Raw genomic sequence first — 21,422 nt, forward strand, 5'->3', positions numbered from 1 at the left:
AAAGTCTAGGTCCTGCAATATTTAGGGCTATTTAAATGGGCAGTGTTTGTAAAATACTTTAAAGTGTTAGAATAAATGTAACTTAACACTGATACAATAAAAGTAACAAGAAATTTTGGTGTGCTTGTGGTGGAACTTTTACCAAAAAAAAAAACAAAACATGGGCAAAACGAAACATGCAAACCATGTGACGCATCACGCTGTATCTTTAAGCAGCTAACACACAAGTCCATCCAAACACTGCAGGCATGAGTGTGGGTGGCAGTGTGATGGTCGTGTGCAGTATTAAATCATCTATCTCAGAGCGTTCAGCTGAGCGTAAGAGCCGCTGTGTGGGAAAGGGAAAAGCAGCAGTCATTGACTTAAAGGAAGAACATACAATTCTACCAAAGCTCACATAAATACCTTAGTTTTGTTGTAGTAATTAACATATTGTTCATTTTTATTGATTGTAGTGATGTATGGTGGAGACTTGATAAAGCTTGATAACTTGCATTTCTCAGGAGGCCCAAGACTTTCGCACAGTACTGCATAAGCATGTCAAATCATTTTAAATATAAAAATCTGCTCCCAAAGCACTCACTTGTACTTACGCACTACTCAATGTTGCTGTCGTCACACATGTATCCCTGTATGTGGTTTTAACGCTTATTGTGAAATGTTCCATATTCCAAAATAAGAAGGCTTATCTAATGCAAACACATTCTGCTAATCAGACCTGGATAGAGATAGAGACTCGTGTAGCAAAAGCAAAATCAGCAGCGATTATATACTGTGTTCCATTTCATTAACTTTGACTAACTAATCATTGTGAAAACACTGAAACACTTTGCATAAGACCAAGGCTGTGTAATTCCTGTAAGACATACTGTGCATGTTTTTGCCTTAAATGTGAAATAGTCATTTTGAAACTTCTCTCAACAGACTCTATAAGAATTATTATATATTATTTAAGTAACTTTGACATTCTGATAGATCTCATGCAATTTTGTTATTGTTGTGGGTAGTGTTATGAATATTCAAAATAAACTCACCTTACAGTATGTCTATGCAGTGTCCATTCATATCTAAAATGTTCTTAAAATAATCTTTAACATACTAAATACAACTGTAAATTACATATTAACTTCTTACCTAGTCTTGTTATATCTGCTGTTTTATTACATTAAAAAAAATACTATTTTATACTCAGGTCAAAGAAATATAAACAGAGCAATGTGAAGACATTAAATCTGTTCATATAAATATAACCTATACAATATAATTAAAGTTCTGCAACTATTCCAGCATAGAAAGTCATTTTTTAATACAAAATCATGGTGATAGTAGTGATGATTGTAGTGATTATCCAGCTCAAAAATTTCTTATTCATTTTTATATTTTCTTGTTATCAGACACTACTAACCTGGTAAAAGAAAAAACAGCAAGTTGATCCAGTGTGTGTAAACAGGCTGGAGTTTGACCGTCCTGTCCTACACCACCTCTAATTGCCCTTTTGGAACAGTCATTGAGTGAATGAGTGCAGGTTCCAATTACTGGATTTTTTACATCTAATTTATGTCTCCAGTTACGATTAACATCGGATCTCATTTTCAAACCCTTCACTCAGTGAGGTTCAATGGCTGCTTCTCTACATCTGAAGCTAATGAAGAATCCCTGCTCACTTCAGAGGCTTCTAGACTGTTGCTTTCATATGCTGTCACATAGGTGCGGTCTAGGCTCTGGGGGCTGTCCATTTCCTCACTTTTTATTCCATGTTCTTCCATTCTTCCACTCGGGCTCTCCTCTGCAGAGATGTACTCCTCCTCCTCCTCCTCCTCCTCCTCCTCCTCCGACTTTTGCTCCTTAAGGAATCGCATGGTCACACACTACAAAAAAGTAAATAAATAAAAGGTAAGGTAAGTCAGTCACTGACAATATAATATGCCCCCCAATTATTCATTCATTCACTCATTCATCTTCAGTAACTGCTTTTCCCTGGTCATGTTAGGCCCAGGGTGAATGAGTGCAAGGTAAGATTTTATAGCCTGGCATCCCATCCAGGGTATCACCATGGCATTATGCGCACACACAGGGGCAAGTTCAGTGTAGGTTTTTTTTTTTTAATCTTATAAACCAGAGTTGGGACAAATCCCAGAGGAAACCCACATGGGCATGGGGGAAAAACATGAAATTCCACACAGACCATAACCTGAGTTTAGGATCAAACCAGGAACCCTAGAGCTGCGAGATGGCAACACTACCCCTAATTAATTGCCATATCAGAGTAATCAGTTTATCACTATGTAGAAATTGGATCAGTGCTTGCAGAGCAATATGGCTGCAATGAAGACTCTGCACTACTCTCATACAACGGCAGGCACTAGTATACATCCAGCATATTGATAATTTAGCTGGGCATAAGCCATTTCCCCCTGTTCTTGCTCATTTGTTATATTCATGGTCAAAAGTAGACACAGAGACAGGAGTCACAGTGGAAATTTTTAAGCCCACAATGCTGCAAAAAATGCGCTCGAGTTACCCCCTCTTTGTGTAAATACGACGCCAAAGCACTGTGCCACTTCAGCATATATAAGCAAATTCACCCAAATCCTAACTACTACTGATGGAATTATGGATTATTCCATCCATAAAGAATAAGAATAAACAACTCAGCCATGGTTGTTAAATGTAAATCAGACACTTGATGTTTCATTACACATGGGGTATCATGTATTGAACAATATAATATCCAGCAAAATTAAATAAATATCAGACTAACACACTCACTGTCCACTTTATTAGGAACATCTGTCCACCTGCTCATTCATGCAATTATCTAATCAGCCAATGATGTGGTAGCAGCACAATGCATAAAATCATGGAGGTACATGTGCACGTTATTTATGTGCTGTCAGCACTGGACACTGTATATGGCTATGATGACAGTAAAGATCGACTTGACCAGAAGGAATGTAGACATAGAAGGGAATGTGCGATGTGAAATTCTATACTGACATTTCCATTATTTATTTGGCAGACACTTTTATTCAAAGTGGCTTACAAGTGAGAAAGGATCAAATACAGTATAACTATACAGTGAGCTGCTGAATGTCAGTTCAACCCCCAGCCCTGCAAGTTTAGCTGCTCAGCTGTGTGCTTGGAGTGTATCCAGTCTCAGCTGTAAGTCACTTTGGATAATTAGTGTCTAAGTGTCTACCAAATGAATAAATACAATAAATGCATTAGTTAGTAAGTTTCATAATGTAGTTATTAGGTTTACATGCAGCATCATATGTCTGAATAGCTGTACACTACCTTGATGGTGCTGAGGACTATCTTTAGGACAGATTCACCAGAATAAGACTCCTGCAGATCAAACTCTGCCCTCAGAGAGCGGAACAGCCCATTCATCACCCATTTCACCTGTAACGAGACATCATGTACACGCATGTCTTTATGAATTAAATTAATTTATACATTATATATAATGACAGACAAGCTTCATGACATTAGTACATCTCAGAAGCACTGCAGATGGCCTTTGTGGATGCCAGAGGAGCAGAAAACAACACTGCAGTGCTTTGCTTGTTTATTTACACTTTACTGGCTCACGGTTGATCATACAGCTTGTGATGTACACTATATGGCCAAAAACGTGTGGACACCTGACCATCACACCCATATGTGCTTATTATACATCCCATTCCAGATTTAGTTGCCCTTTGCTGTTATAATAACCTCCACTCTTCTGGGAAGGCTTTCCACTAGTTTTTGGAGTGTGGCTGTGGGGATGCAGAACGCTTGAGTTCTTACACTCCAAACTTAACACACCATGTTTCCATGGAGCTCACTTTGTGCACAGGGGCATTGTCATGCTGGAACAGGTTTGGGTCTCTTAGTTCCAGTGAAGGGAAATTGTAAAGCTACAACATACAAAGACATTCTATACAATTGTGTGATTCCAACTTTGTGGCAACAGTTTGGGGAAGACGCACATATGGGTGTGATGGACAGGTGTCCACAAACCTTTGGCCATATAATGTAAGATGTAATACTATTGCACAGACACACCATGACCACACTTCACCTGTACAGCCAGCTGGGCCTCAAGTTGCTGTCTGTCTTTCTCCAGTTCCTCTTGTAATTTTTCATTCTACAAAGCAGAAAAAATTAATAATAATTAAGGAAAAAATAATGATGGGTAATACACATGTGGCCATGGGTCTCTTCCTAACATGGTACCTGTTTTTGTAGCTGAGAAATCACTTCTTCTAGTTTTAATTTCTGCTCCTTCAGTACTGCATCACACCTCTCCTGCCACTCCAGCTCAAGCTGAACAGAAACCCAGACAGTGTAAAACAGGGCTGTGTGAATGATCTACATCAGTCACTTACAGTATATGAACAGCATATCAAACATCTGTGATTGGTATACATGTCAGCATTGCATTTAAATTACACCGATTCCTGTACGCAACCCCTTGGCTACTAGTACAGTATATTACAATAGTATATTTGATTATAGTTGAAATGACTGGGTGACTATATATCCTGGGCTGGACTCTTGATCCAATAGATAGAAAAATAAAAATGCCTCATTGGGCCAGACTTGTCAACAGTGTGGCCATCTTGGACCGGATAACTTTCTGAGTTGAGTGGCATTTGGATTATTAAGATTAACAGGCACACTTTGGATGCAACAATCGGAGACATGTCATGTCATGTCAAGAGGACAAGGAATCACCTTTAACAGGTAAAAGCTCTGATAATATATATTTTCTATTAATAAGGGAATTGAGTTCACACTACTTTGTTTACATTAACTTGAACATTATCTAAGAACTTGTCATGTTCTAACAATATAGAAAAACTACTCCAGTATTACTGCCGTTATTGGTAAATATGGGTAAAAATTATTTTAAAAAATGTCTGTGGTTAATTAGCTTAATCTCACACAAAGTATAAGTCATATTTTATTAGTAAATAAAAGTTCACTGGTGTATAAATATGAGGTGACACTGAGCCAAATTAAACATGCACTATTTTTGTACATTGCACACTACAGTCTGTGCTGACTGAAGTACAGTGTCCTACGCACAGGACATAATAACACAACACACACACACACACAGAGTCCCTGTACACTGCACCTGTGGTCTGCTGTGTGTTCCAGCATGGACTCGGGCTTTCCTGAGCTGGTCAAGGAGATGCTGTTGTTCCTGCTCACTGCTGCTGCGCTGCTCCTCCTGGTCCAGCAGAAAGCGCTCCCGTTCCTGCTGCCACTTCCTCTTCCTGTCTGACAGCAGCTGGTACACACAAACAGATATAGGAAAATCATATGAAAAACTCTGAACAGTGATGATTTAGTGGTATGATGTATAAAATAGTTACACTGTAAGCAGTATGTTATGATCTGAAATTATCTATTCCATTTTTTTCTTTATAAAAAGAAACCCTGGTGACCTGGTTTACCAGGTCAGTTCGGATGCATTTAGGCAGAAAGCTCCAATTTTGTTTTGTGTCCACACACACACACACACACACACACACACACACACACACACACACACACACACACACACACACACACACACACACACACCTGGGTAACGCTCTCATTCTCTGCCCTCAGGTCTTGGATCTCCTCCTCTATGTTCGTCATTTTCCATTCCATCTTTCTGCACTTCTGTTTCTCTTCTCTCCACTGCTGCTGAGACTGCGCAACCTCCTTCTTCAACTCTGTACATTATTATATTTACACAAATTCTAATACCAGAGCAAAATAAACTGAAAAAAATGCATGTGTTAAATTTGTTTAAGGAATTATGTATTTAAAAATGAAAAATTAATAATTGGTGGGTGGTTTTATTTGTGGTAGTTTCTAACATTGGCCACTAGGTGACAGCTGAATAAAAAAGGTTTGCTGGAAATTAGGCATATCGCACCATTTTTCCACAAATGCAAAATTCCCAGTCTAACGCAAAGTCAAACTTCTCTCAGTGGTAAGAACAATATTGTCTATAATATTCTACTACATCATATATATCATATATACCCCTCAAAACTCACATGTGCACTTTGCACAGATGTACTGAGATGGCAAATAATTCTGGAGCACATAAGGGTCAGTCATAACAACCGCAAATGAATTCTGGGCAAAAAGCGGTCCAACTATAAGCACTGATGTTATTCAAGTTATTCAATACTCCTGTAGTTTATTACAAAAGCCCATTTGCATCAAATATCTGCATGATAATTAGTGAGGACTAGTGAGGATCATCATATCAGCGAGGACATTTGGGCCTGTCTCACATACATATGCACTATTAAAAACCTACACCAAGATATTACCCTCAATGCTGCATCAATTCAAGATTTTTTCTTAAACCAAGACAGCCTCATATGATTTATCAAGCTGAACCAAACCATGTCACTACTTGAAATAAAATGTCATTCAATTACAATCAATTTTAATTGTTAAACAACCAGAAGGCGAATGTTGACCTCTACCTTCCACCTTAGACTCCAGAGAACTGATTAGAGCACAGCGGCTCTGGCTTTCCTGCAGGACGGCACTGAGCTCGGCTTGCAGCTCCGTCACCCTCTGCTGGAGACCATCTGCCTCCTGCTGCAGCTTACACACACGAGAAGAGGACGCGTCCAACTCTTCAGCCAAATGCTCCTGAGAGGGGAAACAAAACCAGTCAGTAGTTTATCCTCTTTTGAACCATTGTTAATTCTTTAGCTCACACTGGGGTTTCCTTCAAACCCAACCCACATTGTAATACTGTATATTGCATCCATACAGTGCTGGGATGCAGCAAAAATGTGTACCTCTGGGTTCCCAAAACAAGGGCTAGGAAACTTTATTAAAAAAAAAAAAAAAAAAAACCTTGATCTACTGCACCTGTAGTGTATGTACAATCAAGAATTTGGATATTTACCTGTAATGAGAAAATAACCAAAAAATGCTCAAGAACTCATGAAAGTGTTACAACTATGTGTTTACTGCCCCAACAGCTACCTTCAGGTTTTCATTAGAAGTGACTGATTCTTTTCTCTGTACAGGGAACTGTGTTAGACAGACACACAGCAGATGAGAGGATTAGAGATTAGGATTTGGACAAACACTGGAGTATTTCTTCAACCTATGTTTTAAGTGTATTTATAACAATTTTCCTATTAGTTCCAGGGTTTACACACAGATTGTGATGATGAGCTAACACTAGACCGGCAAAGAGCCCCACTGGAGCTAGAGTGCAACTACACACACCTTCTCCTGTTCAGCTTTTAGAAGCCTGGCATGATGACTGCTGCTCTGAAGAACGTCATTTGTCTGTTCCAACAGCAAGCTGCTTTTCTCCATACACCTAACACACACACACACACAATTTTAGCCAACGCTGACACACAGAAGTGAAAAGCTGACACCTAGGGCTATGCAAATCCACTTTATGTCTTGTTTTCATGGAACTTTCCATTTTATAAATGTTTTGCTGACCAATTTAAGATGCTGACTGGATAAAGAATAATGTGATAATTATTTAGTGACTAAAACTGGATTTGGGATGACATGCCTCTGTTCAATGAGCTCTCCTATTTTACAGTCCTGTTCCTCCACTCTAGAGCCCTTCTCTAGAACCTCCTTCTTCAGACTGGCATTTTCCTGCAGTATACACACACACACACACACACACACACACACACACACACACACACACACACACACACACACACACACGCAGTGCTGTATTAAACAATCCCAGTACCACAAACAGTTCACCTTGCTAAATGTTTCCTGAGGCAACACAAACCTGAATAATTCTCTGTATATTGTGCAAGATCATGGTTGTTTCCAGAGATCCACTGGAGAGAGCAAAAGAGCAGATACCTTGCTTATGTAGTTCATCCACCTGGAAGAGAAAAATACTTGTTTACCAATCTTTTAGTAAAGCTGTGCATTCAAGATTGGCTGCATTGTTCTGATCAATAGGAGACAGTAAAAGGTTTTGCTGTCCACACACATAGCATAGATGACTATCAAATGCTGAGTTTTATTCCACGCTAAACAATAAAGCATTAGTAAACACACAGGTTGCTTAAATGTATGCTGAACCCAGAAACAAAGGAAACGTGCTATACCTTAGAAGCCAAGTAGTCAACTTTGTCAGTCACTCTTGCAACAGCTAACCGGATTTCAGTATTGTGCTGCCGTGCCTCAGTCATCATGAAGGAGCCAATGTCAGCTAAAAGGAAATGTGTGCAAAATAATCGGGTATCTGCATAACTAGTGTGGCAGTGCCACAAAATTTTAAACACAATACAAAGAATAGACACATGCAGTCAGGACTACAAGTAATTGGACAGTGAAAATTTTTGTAATTTTGCCTCTGTTCACCACCACAATGGATTTAAAATGAAGCAATCAAGATGTGATTGAATTAAAGCTAAACATCTATACTTCAAGGGGATTAACAAAAATATTGCATTAACTGTTTAGGAATTACAGCCATTACAGTAAAATTTTTACAGGCTCAAAAGTAATTGGACAATTGACTGATAAGCAGTTTCATGCCCAGGTGTGGCCCATTTCCTCATTATTTCATGGTGAATTAAGGAGATAAAAGATCTGGAGTTAATTCCAAGTGTTGAATTTGCATTTGATAGCTGTTCATGGGAACTTGCAATATACGGTCCAAAGAGGTGTCGATGCAAGTGAAGGAGGCCATCATTAGGCTGGGGGGAAGGGGGGAAAAAAAAAGAAGGAAAAAAAACATACCTATCAGAGAGATGGCCAAAGCAACAATTTGGCACATTCTTAAAAAGAAGGACTGCACTGGCAGGCTCAGCAACATCAAAAGGCCCGGTAGACCACAGAAGTCAACTAAAGTCGATGATCGCAGAATTCTTTCCTTGGTGAAGAAAAACCTCTTCACAACATCTAGCCAAGTCAAGAACACTCTAGAGGAGGTAGGCATATCATTGTCAAAGTCTACAATCAAGAGACGCCTTCATGAATCTAAATACAGACAGATTACCTGATGAAACCCACTGGTAAAACTCAAACAGAAAGGCCAGATTAGACTTCCCAAAAAAAAAAAAAAACCCTCTTAAAAAAGCCTGGAACAAGATTCTTTGGACAGATGAAACCAAGATTAACTTCTACCAGAATGATGGGAAGAGAAGAGTCTAGAGAAGAAAAGGAAGGGCTCATGATCCAAAGCATGCCAAATCATCTGTCAAACATGTGGAGGCAGTGTTATGGCATGGGCAGGTATGTACGGGTCCTTGGTGTTTGATGGGACTGCCGATAGAAGTAAAAGGATAAATTCTGAAGTGTATAGAGCTATACTTTCTGCTCAGATTCAGTCAAATGCTGCAAAAGTGATAGGATGGCACTTCACAGAACAGATGGATAATGACCCAAAACATACTGCAAAAGCAACCCAAGAGCTTCTTAATGCAAAGAAATTGATTGTTCTTAAATGGCCGAGTCAGTCACCTGACCTCAACCCAACAGAGCATGCTTTTCACTTACTGAAGACAAACCTGAAGGCAGAAAGACCCACAAACAAGCAGCAACTGAAGGTGGCTGCAGTAAAGGCCTGACAAAGCATCTCAAGGGAGGACACTCAGCATTTGGTGATGTCCATGGGTTCCAGACTTCAGGTAGTCATTGACTGCAAAGGATTTGTATTAAAAATAATCCTTATATTAATAATTATTATTTTGTCCAATTACTTTTGAGCCTGTGAAAGTGGAGGGACTCTAAAAAATGGCTGTAATTCCTAAACAGTTAATGCAATATTTTTGTTAAAGCTTTTGAATTAAAAGCTGAAAGTCTACACTTCAATCACATCTTTAATCACATATTGCTTCATTTCAAATCCATTGTGGTGGTGTAGAGTTAAAAATTGTAGCAGTGGATCACGACTTGGAGACAACCCATATGCAAGGAACCATTTTACTCACTCAGGTATGGTGTGTGCTGGGGTGGAAAGGTTAATGTGAAAGGTTGCAGCTGTGATGCAGAATAAGGCTGTTTGTTAAAGAAAAAAGTAGATTTTTTTTAAAAACACTCAATTTCCTGTTGTCCTTTTTATCATACAACCAAATAAATACAAACAATTCTGTAACCAATTTTGTAAACATAGACCATATTTCCCATACTATGAAAATATACATCTGTGCACTCTAGCAGGTGCTGTGACTTACACAGTAAATTAGAGTGTTATATTATACATATTAGCCTAATGTTTATTTAATATTGTCTTTCTTTTGGCCTAATTTAGTGACACTCCTAATTCACCTGCCAGTGGGTTTATTGGGTTCATAAGCAGGCATTATTACAATCTAAGAACAGCCACTTAAATACAAAGATACAGGTATTTGGTGGAACAGTTAATAAAAGCTTCTGGCTTTTTTGTTTTGTTGTGCCAAAAAAAAAAAAAAAAAAAAAAAAGTTATTAAAGATAAGTTGTTCAAATCTTTTGATTGAAGTTATGATTCAAGCCCAAAGCCAAAGAAAACAAATGCCTGATATATTAAATAAGAGAATACTCAACAAAGCATTGAAATACTAGAAAATCGTGAATGGGGCAGCAGTCAAAAACATCACAGTCTATTGTCAGGTGTTATCCTACCTACACACACCGGCTACTGACCAGCATTTAATTACTCAAATCTAAATGATATAAAAATAGAAAAGCCACATATCAGTACTTCTGTTGTTGTGGTCACATCGCAGAGGATGATCATCACTCTTAATTAAAACATGTGTCATTCATTAGTAAAGGTCATAGAAAAGCTTAAATATAGGCCTAGTCTAAACTGTTCATGATTATTGCTATTTGTTGATCTTTTTTTGACTAGCTTTTCATTAGAGGAATCTCGATATAAGCAAATAAACAGTGCTAGCCAATTTAAAAATGAGTATTTTTCATAGTATACAAGAAAGTAGAGTAAAAGAGTGACACATCTCAGTTGCTAGTTGATATTTTACCTAATATTGATGTTGTTGCATAAAGATGGAGCATAAAGAAAATGAATATAGGAGATCAACACCCCACCTGGAAAGCTCGATCTGAGCAGACTTGCACCTCCTGAGCTGTGCGTGTATTCACTGCCTCTGGGTGTTGGACGGCTGCAGGTTGAGGAGATTGCAGATGAAGCACGATACATGTGACTAACAGAAAAGCAGGTGAGTAGTTGTGAAACAGTGCAGTCTCTCACCAGCGGATGATGATACTGAGGAAGCTGTTTCTACAGGCAGTAGAGATGAAGAAGCGGCTTGGGCTGACGAACCACACACTGACGCAGACTCTCTGCTTTCCTATACAGAGACACCGAAATCACACTGACATATCAAAACATCATGGGCTATATATGTGGTATTTGAAGTGTAAGCTTGGAATAGATGATGTTATAGTAATTTCAGATATTAAACAAAAATTATGATTGTACATTCTCATTCCCTACTTTCCCATGCTCCTCTCACCTCTATCGCAGGGTCACTTGGTTGAGCTGGTACTTTCAGGAAAGGCAACGTGGGCTGGCCCATTTTAGCCATGCGGGAGATTAGCTTTGCTTTGTCTGCATCTGGAAGCTGCAGTTTACAATGAAAGAAAAGAAAGCAGAACTTTCTTCAGAATGTTGTTTATGCTCAAAATATTAAAAAACTCAACTCTATAAATTAAATTTTTAATTAAAAAAACTCTATTAGGACATTTTCACACTTAATAAATACAAATAATTGAGTGTACTGATGAACAAATCAGGGCTTTAAATCATTTTAAATAATGTTCTTCTTAATCTTTATTTGAAGTTGGGAAAAAAAAAAAAAAAAAAAAAAAACATCAAATCAGCCATAACGTTAAAACCACCTACCTTATATTGTGCTACCAAAACAGCTCTGACCCGTCGAGGCATGGACTCCACAAGACCTCTGAAGGTGTGCTGTGGTATCCGGCACCAAGACGTTAACAGCAGATCCTTTAAGTCCTGTAAGTTGTGAGGTGGGGCCTCCATGGATCGGACTCATTTGTCCAGCACATCCCACAGATGCTCGATCTAATTGAGATCTGGGGAATTTGGAGGCCAAGTCAACACCTTGAACTCTGTCATGTTCCTCAAACCATTCCTGAACAATTTTTGCAGTGTGGCAGGGCACATTATCCTGCTGAAAGAGGCCACTGTCATTAGGGAATACCGTTGCCATGTAGAGTTGTACTTGGTCTGCAACAATGTTTAGGTAGGTGGTATGTGTCAAAGTAACATCTACATGAATGCCAGGACCCAAAGTTTCCCAGCATATCATTGCCCAGAGGATCACACTGTACCCACCAGCTTGCCTTCTTCCCATAGTGCATCCTGCTGCCATCACTTACCCAGGTAAGTGATGCACACACACCCGGCCGTCCATATAATGTAAAAGAAAACATGATTCATCAGACCAGGCCACCTTCTTCCATTGCTCCATGGTCCAGGTCTGATACTCTGTGCCCATTGTAGGCTCTTTTGGTGGTGGACAGGGGTCAACATGCGCAATCTGACCGGTCTGCAGCTACGCAGCGCCATACACAGCAAGCTGCGATGCACTGTGTGTTCTGACACCTTTCTATCATAGCCAGCATTAACTACAGTAGCTCTTCTGTGGGATCGGACCAGACAGGCTAGTCTTCGCTCCACACGTTCATCAGTGAGCTTTGGGCGCCCATGACCCTGTCACCAGTTGTCCTTCCTTTTACCTCTTTTGGCAGGTACTGATCACTGCATACCAGGAACACCCCACAAGACCTGCCGTTTTGGAGAAGCTCTGACCCAGTCATCTAGCTATCACAATCTGGTCCTTGTCAAAGTCATTCATATCCTTACGCTTGCCCATTTTTCCTGCTTCCAACACATCAATTTCGAGAACTGACTGTTCACTTGTTGCCTAATATATCCCACCCCTTGACAGGTGCCATTGTAACGAGATCACTTCACCTGTCAGAGGTTTTAATGTTATGGCTGATCGGTGTATGTACCAAACTCTCAGTACAAACTCAAAAAGTGTCCTTTGATCTTAATTGAATCTCATAGCATAAATAATAAAATACGTGAGACTTTGTTGTTTATTATATTTGTTTTTGTTAATAGTTTATTATTCATATTATTAATATTACTACTCATTATATATAAAATTTAGATTATTGTGTGAATTTACATATATATTCATGTGGAGACAGACAAAAAAATAAAATACAGGCAGAGATCAGTTAAAAAAAGAAAACTGGAAGGCATCAAACAGAATAACAAGAACAGAAATTCTACTTTTAAGTGACTTACCTTTGGAAGCTCATTTAGAGTTCTGCACTTAACCCACTGAGCTTGATCTCTAAAGATTAAACATTCATCAAGTCATTAAATTGCAGTTAGCTAGAGATGTGTAGTTAGCTAAAGACGTAATAATAGACGTAAAATTAGCTTGAGACATGTAGCTAGCATGAGACGTAATGTGCATGGGATGTGTCCATTTACAGGTTTGCTACACTGTATCCTATTCATTTCAGTGGAGTCTTAAATTTGTGTGGTGCTGCAAAATGATGTTATGCATTATGTTTAGCTAATAGGGAAATAGACATTGTCCATGCTGTAAGACTTGTACTTCATTCTAAAATGACGTACAATGGAGCGCCTCGATTTTATTGCATTATTTACATGAACGCTTGTGCATATTTACAAACCTTGTATTAAACAGGTTACTTGCTAATGCTAGCTAGGTAGCTTGCTAGTTAGTGGTGGTGCAGTGGTATGCAGAGACAAAATTTGTAAGTGGAGTATGTAGTGTCAGACTGTGATAAGTCTTGAACAAACCCTTGGTCCGAGCAGCTCAAAGCAGACTGGACTGAACTCTCAATATTTATTCTGTCTAGACCAGGGACTAGAGACTTGTTGCGGTGTGTAGATCCTGCAGCAAGGCAATCTGCATCTTTGGAGAAATTAACCTAAATAAAAGGGGAAAAAAAACATCACTTAGTTTAAACATCAGCTATCTACCATTGAGCAGACCTTCACTGAAATGTGGATTTCTCATTCAATGCAATATGAAGAAACAGGCACAGCCTACCTGATGAACCTCCACGGCAAACACTAGTGTGCTAGAAGGTGGTACACGGTGTGGAACGCCTTTTGATCCATAACCCATGCTGGGGGGAACAATTATAAGACGTCGACCTCCTTTCTGCATCCCTAACATCCCCTTTTCCCATCCCTACCCAAGACAGTGATGAACAGAAGAACTTAGCAGATCTGACTCGTTTTCAATTTATCAAGTCAAACGTGTAAAGATTAGCTTTCACAAATCAAATGAAAGTCTCACCATCATAGCCGTGTCAGAGCCCAGGCTCACTCGCTGGAGCTCGTCTTTACACGAGTTGGAATCAAATAACTGCAAAAAAAAAAAAAGGTCACATGTCTCCTGCTGTAACAAACCTCTCTTGAGTGGAACAGGACACACAGCAGAGAAGCAATTATGTGCTTAATTTCAAACTGCAAATATGCCATGACTTGAGTACAGCATGACTTGAATTTCTGCTGCTCGGCTCAGATGTCCTCAGTTAAAAATAGCAATAATTTGTCTAGTGAATGTGTTCAAAATGAAAATTGATTTAAAAACATTTTGGATTTAATTATGTGTCCCCTTTCCCCCCGCTGTTTTTTCTAAACCCTTCATCAGTGAATGAAGATCAAAGACTTTCAAGGTCATTTCCCAGCATATTTTTTCTACTTTCAACATAAAACTCTTTCACATCTCAAACTGTTTTATTCCTCTTATGCCACAGCAATCTGTCTGCGATTACATGTTTTAAAAATTAATTAAATAAAAACAGCTACATTTTATGATGAACAAGCTAGTTCCTGTTATAATTTATAAAACCTCTGAACAGTCATTCCCTCAATAGCAAAAGATAAAGTTACACAAAAATCTCAGAGTGCACATCCTCAAACCTTAGACCTTCCTGAAGCTGTAAACGTAAAGGAACAGCTTTAGCTCTGACTGTTACAAAGCGCTGACTCCAGAGACTCCTTCTATAAACGTTAAATAAATGTCTCTTGGAAGTGAGAAGTTTCGTCATGTCAACAATCAGTTTAGAATTTAGTTTTTTCCTCTGTTAAATAATTTTTTTAAAAATCCATTTACAAATCACAATTAGATTACATGGAGCATCCACGATACAAGTCAATGGGAATTAATTACTATAGAAATGATAACATAATAGAACAAGTGCATGAAATTTACAGAAAATTAAATAATACCTTCTGACCAATCTGAAGTAAACATTAAATATCTCTGTCATATTATTAAACACATAGATAGGTCATGACCAAAGATTCTAGAAAATTCAGAAAACACTGTGCTCTAGTATTCAGTAATCAGAGCATACATACAATATGTTTTTGCTGATCATCTTTCGGCTGCTCCCTTTAGGGGTCACTACAGCGGATCGTTGGTCCGTGTGTTTGATTTGGCACAGTTTTTATGCTGGATGCCCTTCCTGATGCAACCCTCCCCGGTTTTATCCGGGCTTGGGTCCGGCACTGGGAGTGCACTGTCGTGTGTAACCCCAGTGGCTGGGGTCGGTTCCCTGGCTGGGAGTCGAACCTGGGCCGCGGTGGTGAGAACACCATGGACTAACCACTAGTCCTCCAGGGACCCAGCATACGTACAATATAATCCCATCTTATTTTTATGCATTTTATTATTTTATTTTATGCACCATCCTACAAAAACTCATTTATATTTTTTCTAGTATTTTCAGTTTGTGAAAGCTCAAATCACGCACTTTAAGGACTTTAGAGGAATCCTGGCAAACAAAAACACACATTTGTAAACATGACCATACCTGTCGCACAGCATGATTCTGAAGCAGCCAGCTAGACAAGGCCACCTCCACTGTGTCCCCCATGCTGATGGTCTGTCCCTCTCCATGGACCAAGTCCTGAGTCAGCAGAGTGTCCCTGCAGGTCTGACTGTTCCACTTGGCCACACAAACCTGAGACACAGAACAGTTTATTCACATACATCCAAAAAAACAAAAAAAAAAACCTAGATAGCATGATTCAAACAATTTTGGAAGAATCAAGTTGATGGCAAAACAGAAGTGGGAAGTACTCTGTTGCTTTAAGTATGGTTTAAATGAAAGATGGCTTAAAGCGCTTGATTAAAATTCTTAACAAATCTAAACTAATGTGACAAACAAGAACAGAGGTTGTTGTATTCATTAAAAGAAAAATCTTATATTTCTTGAATGTCTTATACCAGAGAGGAAAAAGAAAAAAAACCACATACAAGCTCTTGTCTTCTCCCATCAAAATATAAAAACACCACACATGACCTTCCTATCCGTCTGTCAGTAGCTACATTTAACTACAGCTAGCCAATGTGGATCACAGCAGTGAGCTATTAGCAGGCAAACTTGTTCTTTTGTCAAAGCTATTAGCTGCCATGTTGTTCATGTTCCTTGGTGAAAGGTGACTAATTTACCCTAAATAAGCAAAATTAGTGTGTTTTGAAGCACAGACTTCTCTCTCATTAGCAATTTGTTCTGGTACTTTTGCTTTCATACTTTATTTTGCAATTACATTTGCAATATTTTTACTCAGTCTAAACACAGCAATAGAACAGCTATACCTCATTCAGAAATTACAAATATTACTAAACTAAGACCATGCTAGAATCATTACAGAGCAAACAAATTCAGGATGTTTCTACCACAAAGCCACAATCAGAAATGTTACAAATGCCACCTCTTCAAGGACAAATCTCCCCTTGCTGTGGTTTTAAGCAACACAAAAGTGTCATTAGACAACAGAAAACAACGCAGAAGCACCTACACATTTCTTCCTACACACTTGTTCTTATTCTCGCCTTTATACAATTAGCAAAAAAAGAAATGCCACCACCCCTACACAGTTTGCATATTGGAACATGTATGGCTCTTATATGTTATGTAAGGAATAAAACACAACAGGGCATGCATTTATAGGAAAACAATCCATGACAGAGTGGTGTGACGCCACAGGTTACCACCCTAAAGCAGATTATTTTCGGATAACAGCAAATTATTACCGTTATTCCTCTTATTCGTCTTACACCACAGCAAGTTGCCAACAATTAAAACATTACATAAGCATCTCTTCACAGAAACCTTCACTATGTTATAGGATTTTCTTTGTTAAATAACAACAATCTTATTAAATCTGTTTATTAGCCTTAAATTATGTGGAGCATCCACCAATCAAGCTGTTACTATACAAACAACAGCACATTAGAACGACTGAATTAATATAAACCTGTCATTTATGTTACAGCTGGAACTACTACCAGAGCTGTGTGTCTTCTGAGTCGAGAATTTAATCACGCTGTGCTATAATAAGCAATAACATGTTTAATTCTAAGATATTCAAGTGAGATTTCCAGCTGTTTCTTACAAGAATGCAACAAAGCCTTTTCACACTCCAATTAAATGCCCCTGATTTAATCATAAGAAATATACATAAACTTGATGATGATTTAAGATCTGTATATATTTGTCCTATGACTCCAAAATCATATTAATTAAGAAACTGGTACCTCTTTACAGAAATCTATCCTAGCTTCCTCCGAGTCGAACTTCACAGACCAGCTCTGCCGCTGATCATCATAGAAGGCAGTGTAGTTCCCAGTCTGAACCTGTGGCAAGAAATGAAGTTATTTTCTAGAGCACTGATGCTACTGAAAACAATACAAGCAGTGAATAAAAAGGCCAGGATCCGCTTGCCGTGAGGACAAATCCATGATGGATTCGTGCTGTAGTGATTTGTTTCTGTTGACTCCCATACAGCAGGACTTTATACTGTGAGGACAGAGCAACACAACAGGCCATTAATCATACATACGTGCAAACTCACTCACCATGCTGGTGTATTTGATTTTATCGTGCTTGATCATTCATTCTCTTCACCATTATCCTCTCACCTCTTTAGTCACATGGTTTCCCAGGATGGCTGCTCCCAACTTGCCATGCTTCACGTATTGTCCATTCACACTGAAAACTCACTTTGTTAGACATCCCTTAGCTATTATGTTATAGTTTTATTATAATCAGATGTAAGAATAAGCTAGCTATTTCATATATCTCAGTCATAGTCACTATTTTATTGTAACATTTACTTACAAGTGAAACGCATGGACAGCAACAGCCAATAAGACAGCTGGTGCTGTTGGAGGAGGGGCTTGTTTCTGAGGAGGTGGACCTAAAATGGAAAACACATTTCACCACATCCATGAACATCCACTAATGCTACATATTATTTAATATTATTTATATTATATTATGAATGCTGAAATGTGCCATCATGTGTACCAAGAGTAGAGGGGACTTTTTTGGGTTGCTTGGGGGCAGTGAACTTGAAAGAATCATTTCCTTCAGACTCAGCTTGGCAGAGACCAAAGAGAGAGGCCAGCTTCGCCCTGTGAGCGCACGCACGCACACACACACACACACCACTTAAATATCTTATATTCATCCATAAAAGTAGTTTATTAAAGCAATACGTGTTGTTCATCATAATCTCCAAAAACCATAAGTGTAGCATTAAAGTGATGACAAACCAAAATTTCAACACATGTCCTCAGACAGAAAAAGAATGGAAAACTTTATAGTGGAAAAACTAAGAGAAGTTGTTGAATTTTATCAAGGCGCACGAATCACTACCTTGGGTGCCAAACAAGCAGATATCTTGTCCGGGCCCTTTCTTTTTTAATTCATAGTTGCCCAGTGGACAAGTGTTCAATGACCAGAGAAAGGAAATAAACCCCAGATCCTAGAGTAAAACCATGTGACTGACTGAGGTTTCCTCTTGCCTCGTGGGCTAACTAATACATTTATGATTTGTCTGCCCATTTTCTATTAATAAATATTTAAAATAATATTTTAACGACACTGATGTATGATCAGACCCACAAAACCACAAAATAGTCCCTCTGAAAAAGTAGCACTATCTCTGAAAAGATGAAAGCTCTAAACTTAGAGCTTAATTGTACAAATCAAATAGCTTTAACTAACAAATTCATCAAAGAATTCTCCAAAAATGTGTTTCCAATGAATGTTGGATGCCCCAACAACTTCCCTTACCTTCACTTACAACTAATATATATATATATATATATATATATATATATATATATATATATATATATATATATATATATATATATATATATATATATATATTCATATATATATATAAAAATGGTGATTTCCTTGACTGAACTGCACTGATAACTCAAAGTGCAGACACAGCAGCAACAATTTTATTAAAAGTGAGTCTAGTTAATAAAGTTGCAATAAAGATATACATTTCTCTGTAATAGAGTCAGACCTTTTAATATCATGAAATATAAATTTATAAATATACTGCCCCTACTTTACATGAGTTAAGAACAGAAACTCCAAACCAGACTCTCAGAAGGTCTAATGAGCTTCCACACGATTTGAATTTGAACACATTACAAATGAAAAAAATGGAAAAATGAAAGCCGTATTTGCATCAAAATAACTCTAAGTAACTTCTCAGAATGATTAACTAGAAGAGTATCACGGCACCACGTGGCCACCAAAACTTCAAAATCAGGCTGCCAGCCTTGAGCCCTGTTCCTGTAGCCCTAAAAAGCTTTTGGCTGATATTCCTTTAGCGCATCCTTCTGTGTGATAAATCCATCAGGAGGATTTCCATCTCTGGGGCTCAGAATTGAGTGTACTGACCCCTGCACCTCCCTCCACAGATAGTCAGTGTCCCACATAGCTGACATGAGCACCAGGTTTCAGTCACTTCCCAGCAGGGAAGAAGGCTCCAGAAGATGAAAAGCTTTTTCACTTCCTTCACTCTATCCTGTGTTATTCCTCACTGAGGACCACAGCTAGTGACTCCACCCAATCAGCCTGCCCCGTAACAACTAGCATGTGAGAGGAATTACAGCAAGGAGTCTTGCGCTTTTGAGGTAATCTACGCTCTACCCATCACATGGAATCTCTGTGTAAGCTATTACAGGCTTTCTTGCTTCCTTTTTCCTGAAAGACTACTGATCATGCATTTGTGCAATATAAAAACACAAACATCCCCTCAGATCACCCAATCTAAACTGAACTTTGAGCTTTGTGATATTTTCCTCATAAATGGGAAAGTTAATGTGGCTTATCTACGAGACAAGCCACAAGTATTAACCATGAGTGCAGATTAAATCATGCAAATCGTGTAAAACTCCTGACTATAGGAAACGCAGGAAAAAAAAGAAAATGCATAAAGCAGGACTTCTATAAATGTCTGAAAATTAAAATGGATGTATATCAGGTCTGATTATTTTCAAATTCCCTAAGGATGAAGATGACCAAGACAACTGACTATAGAGAACTTTAACAACTGCAACCATAAGGGACACTGGATTTCTGCATTAGAGCAAAATCTCAGCTTGGATAGATTGCAATCTACGAAATAAGTACAACAGCATTGAAAGCGGCATTAACAAAAAAAAACAAAAAAGCTGAAGCTGTGGAAGCTGAACTGTTTTTATGCAGAAAGTACAGATGATGAGGTGAGAGAGATGGAATAAATGACTAAAGTGCTGCTGCATCGTTCTCTGAAATGAGGTGAAGCGCTTGCACCACTATCAGCAGTTTTCAGATGGCATCCTTTTATATTTATGTTATCCCTTACTCCTTTTATTTTATTCTTATGCACCATTAGGAGGGACACTCAATTTCACTGTACCCTGTACAATGACAAAGAATCTATCTAATATTTAGTATTTGTCTAGACAAATCCCATTCACAAGCAGTGAGCTGTGTCCTGAAACTTTATCATGTTATTGACCAACAGGCCCAGTGTGGAAAGCTCACATTTCTGAATATTACAGCTACATTTTCATTTCAGCTCAGCAGATACTGCTGGAAATGCATTTAAATCACTTCATACCATCAGTCAGCAAGAATGATTTAAGCTAGCCAGACTGAGAGTGAATTATTAATCAGAATGAAACATTTCACTTCATTCTGTTTGAGCAACAAACAGAACAACAACATTTCAGCTCGAGTTCATGTTCAGCCTAGTGTTGTGGTGAATTCAGGAGCTGTACTAGCCTAAAGTTCCCTCAGTGCTGCCTGCTCCTGTTAAACACAGCTGCTCTTACCCGCTTTTAGGAGCCAGAAACTCCCCGTCGTGATAATCAGGAAAAATATCTTTAATTTCTTTCATCCTCAGCACAGAGAGAGAGAGAGAGAGAGAGAGAGAGAGAGAGAGAGAGAGAGAGAGGGCACAGAGACACTGCAGGGCACGCGCTCGTCCCTAAAACCCAGCGCACGCGAGGACGCCGCTGCTTTCCGCGATGCAGGTGGCCGGTGACGTCACGCTACCAGGTGCAGG

The 21,422-nt window shown here is 38.7% G+C and overlaps 1 protein-coding gene across 2 annotated transcripts; it reads right to left on the reverse strand.

Moving 5' to 3' along the window:
- Position 1: 1 nt before the first annotated feature.
- Positions 2-21,422, reverse strand: fkbp15a (FKBP prolyl isomerase family member 15a). Of its 2 annotated transcripts, XM_026921642.3 has the most exons (27): positions 21,190-21,422; positions 18,368-18,474; positions 18,179-18,257; positions 17,980-18,049; positions 17,783-17,857; positions 17,596-17,694; positions 15,866-16,015; positions 14,341-14,409; positions 14,089-14,232; positions 13,836-13,966; positions 13,308-13,356; positions 11,479-11,586; positions 11,214-11,313; positions 11,051-11,124; positions 9,954-10,020; positions 8,124-8,227; positions 7,796-7,894; positions 7,559-7,647; positions 7,255-7,351; positions 7,006-7,053; positions 6,492-6,663; positions 5,584-5,720; positions 5,132-5,287; positions 4,225-4,314; positions 4,070-4,135; positions 3,298-3,405; positions 2-1,868 (listed from the first exon to the last, which is right to left on the reverse strand). In XM_026921642.3, exons 1-27 carry the CDS (start codon positions 21,252-21,254, stop codon positions 1,602-1,604), a joined length of 2,820 nt encoding a protein of 939 aa, XP_026777443.3. In that variant the 5' UTR covers positions 21,255-21,422; the 3' UTR covers positions 2-1,601. The 2 variants fall into 2 exon arrangements, with proteins under 2 accessions (XP_026777443.3, XP_026777444.3); XM_026921643.3 differs by lacking the exon at positions 7,006-7,053.

The sequence above is a fragment of the Pangasianodon hypophthalmus genome, chromosome 27 (assembly GCF_027358585.1).
Source record: "Pangasianodon hypophthalmus isolate fPanHyp1 chromosome 27, fPanHyp1.pri, whole genome shotgun sequence".
In the NCBI taxonomy this organism is placed as follows: Eukaryota; Metazoa; Chordata; class Actinopteri; order Siluriformes; family Pangasiidae; genus Pangasianodon; species Pangasianodon hypophthalmus.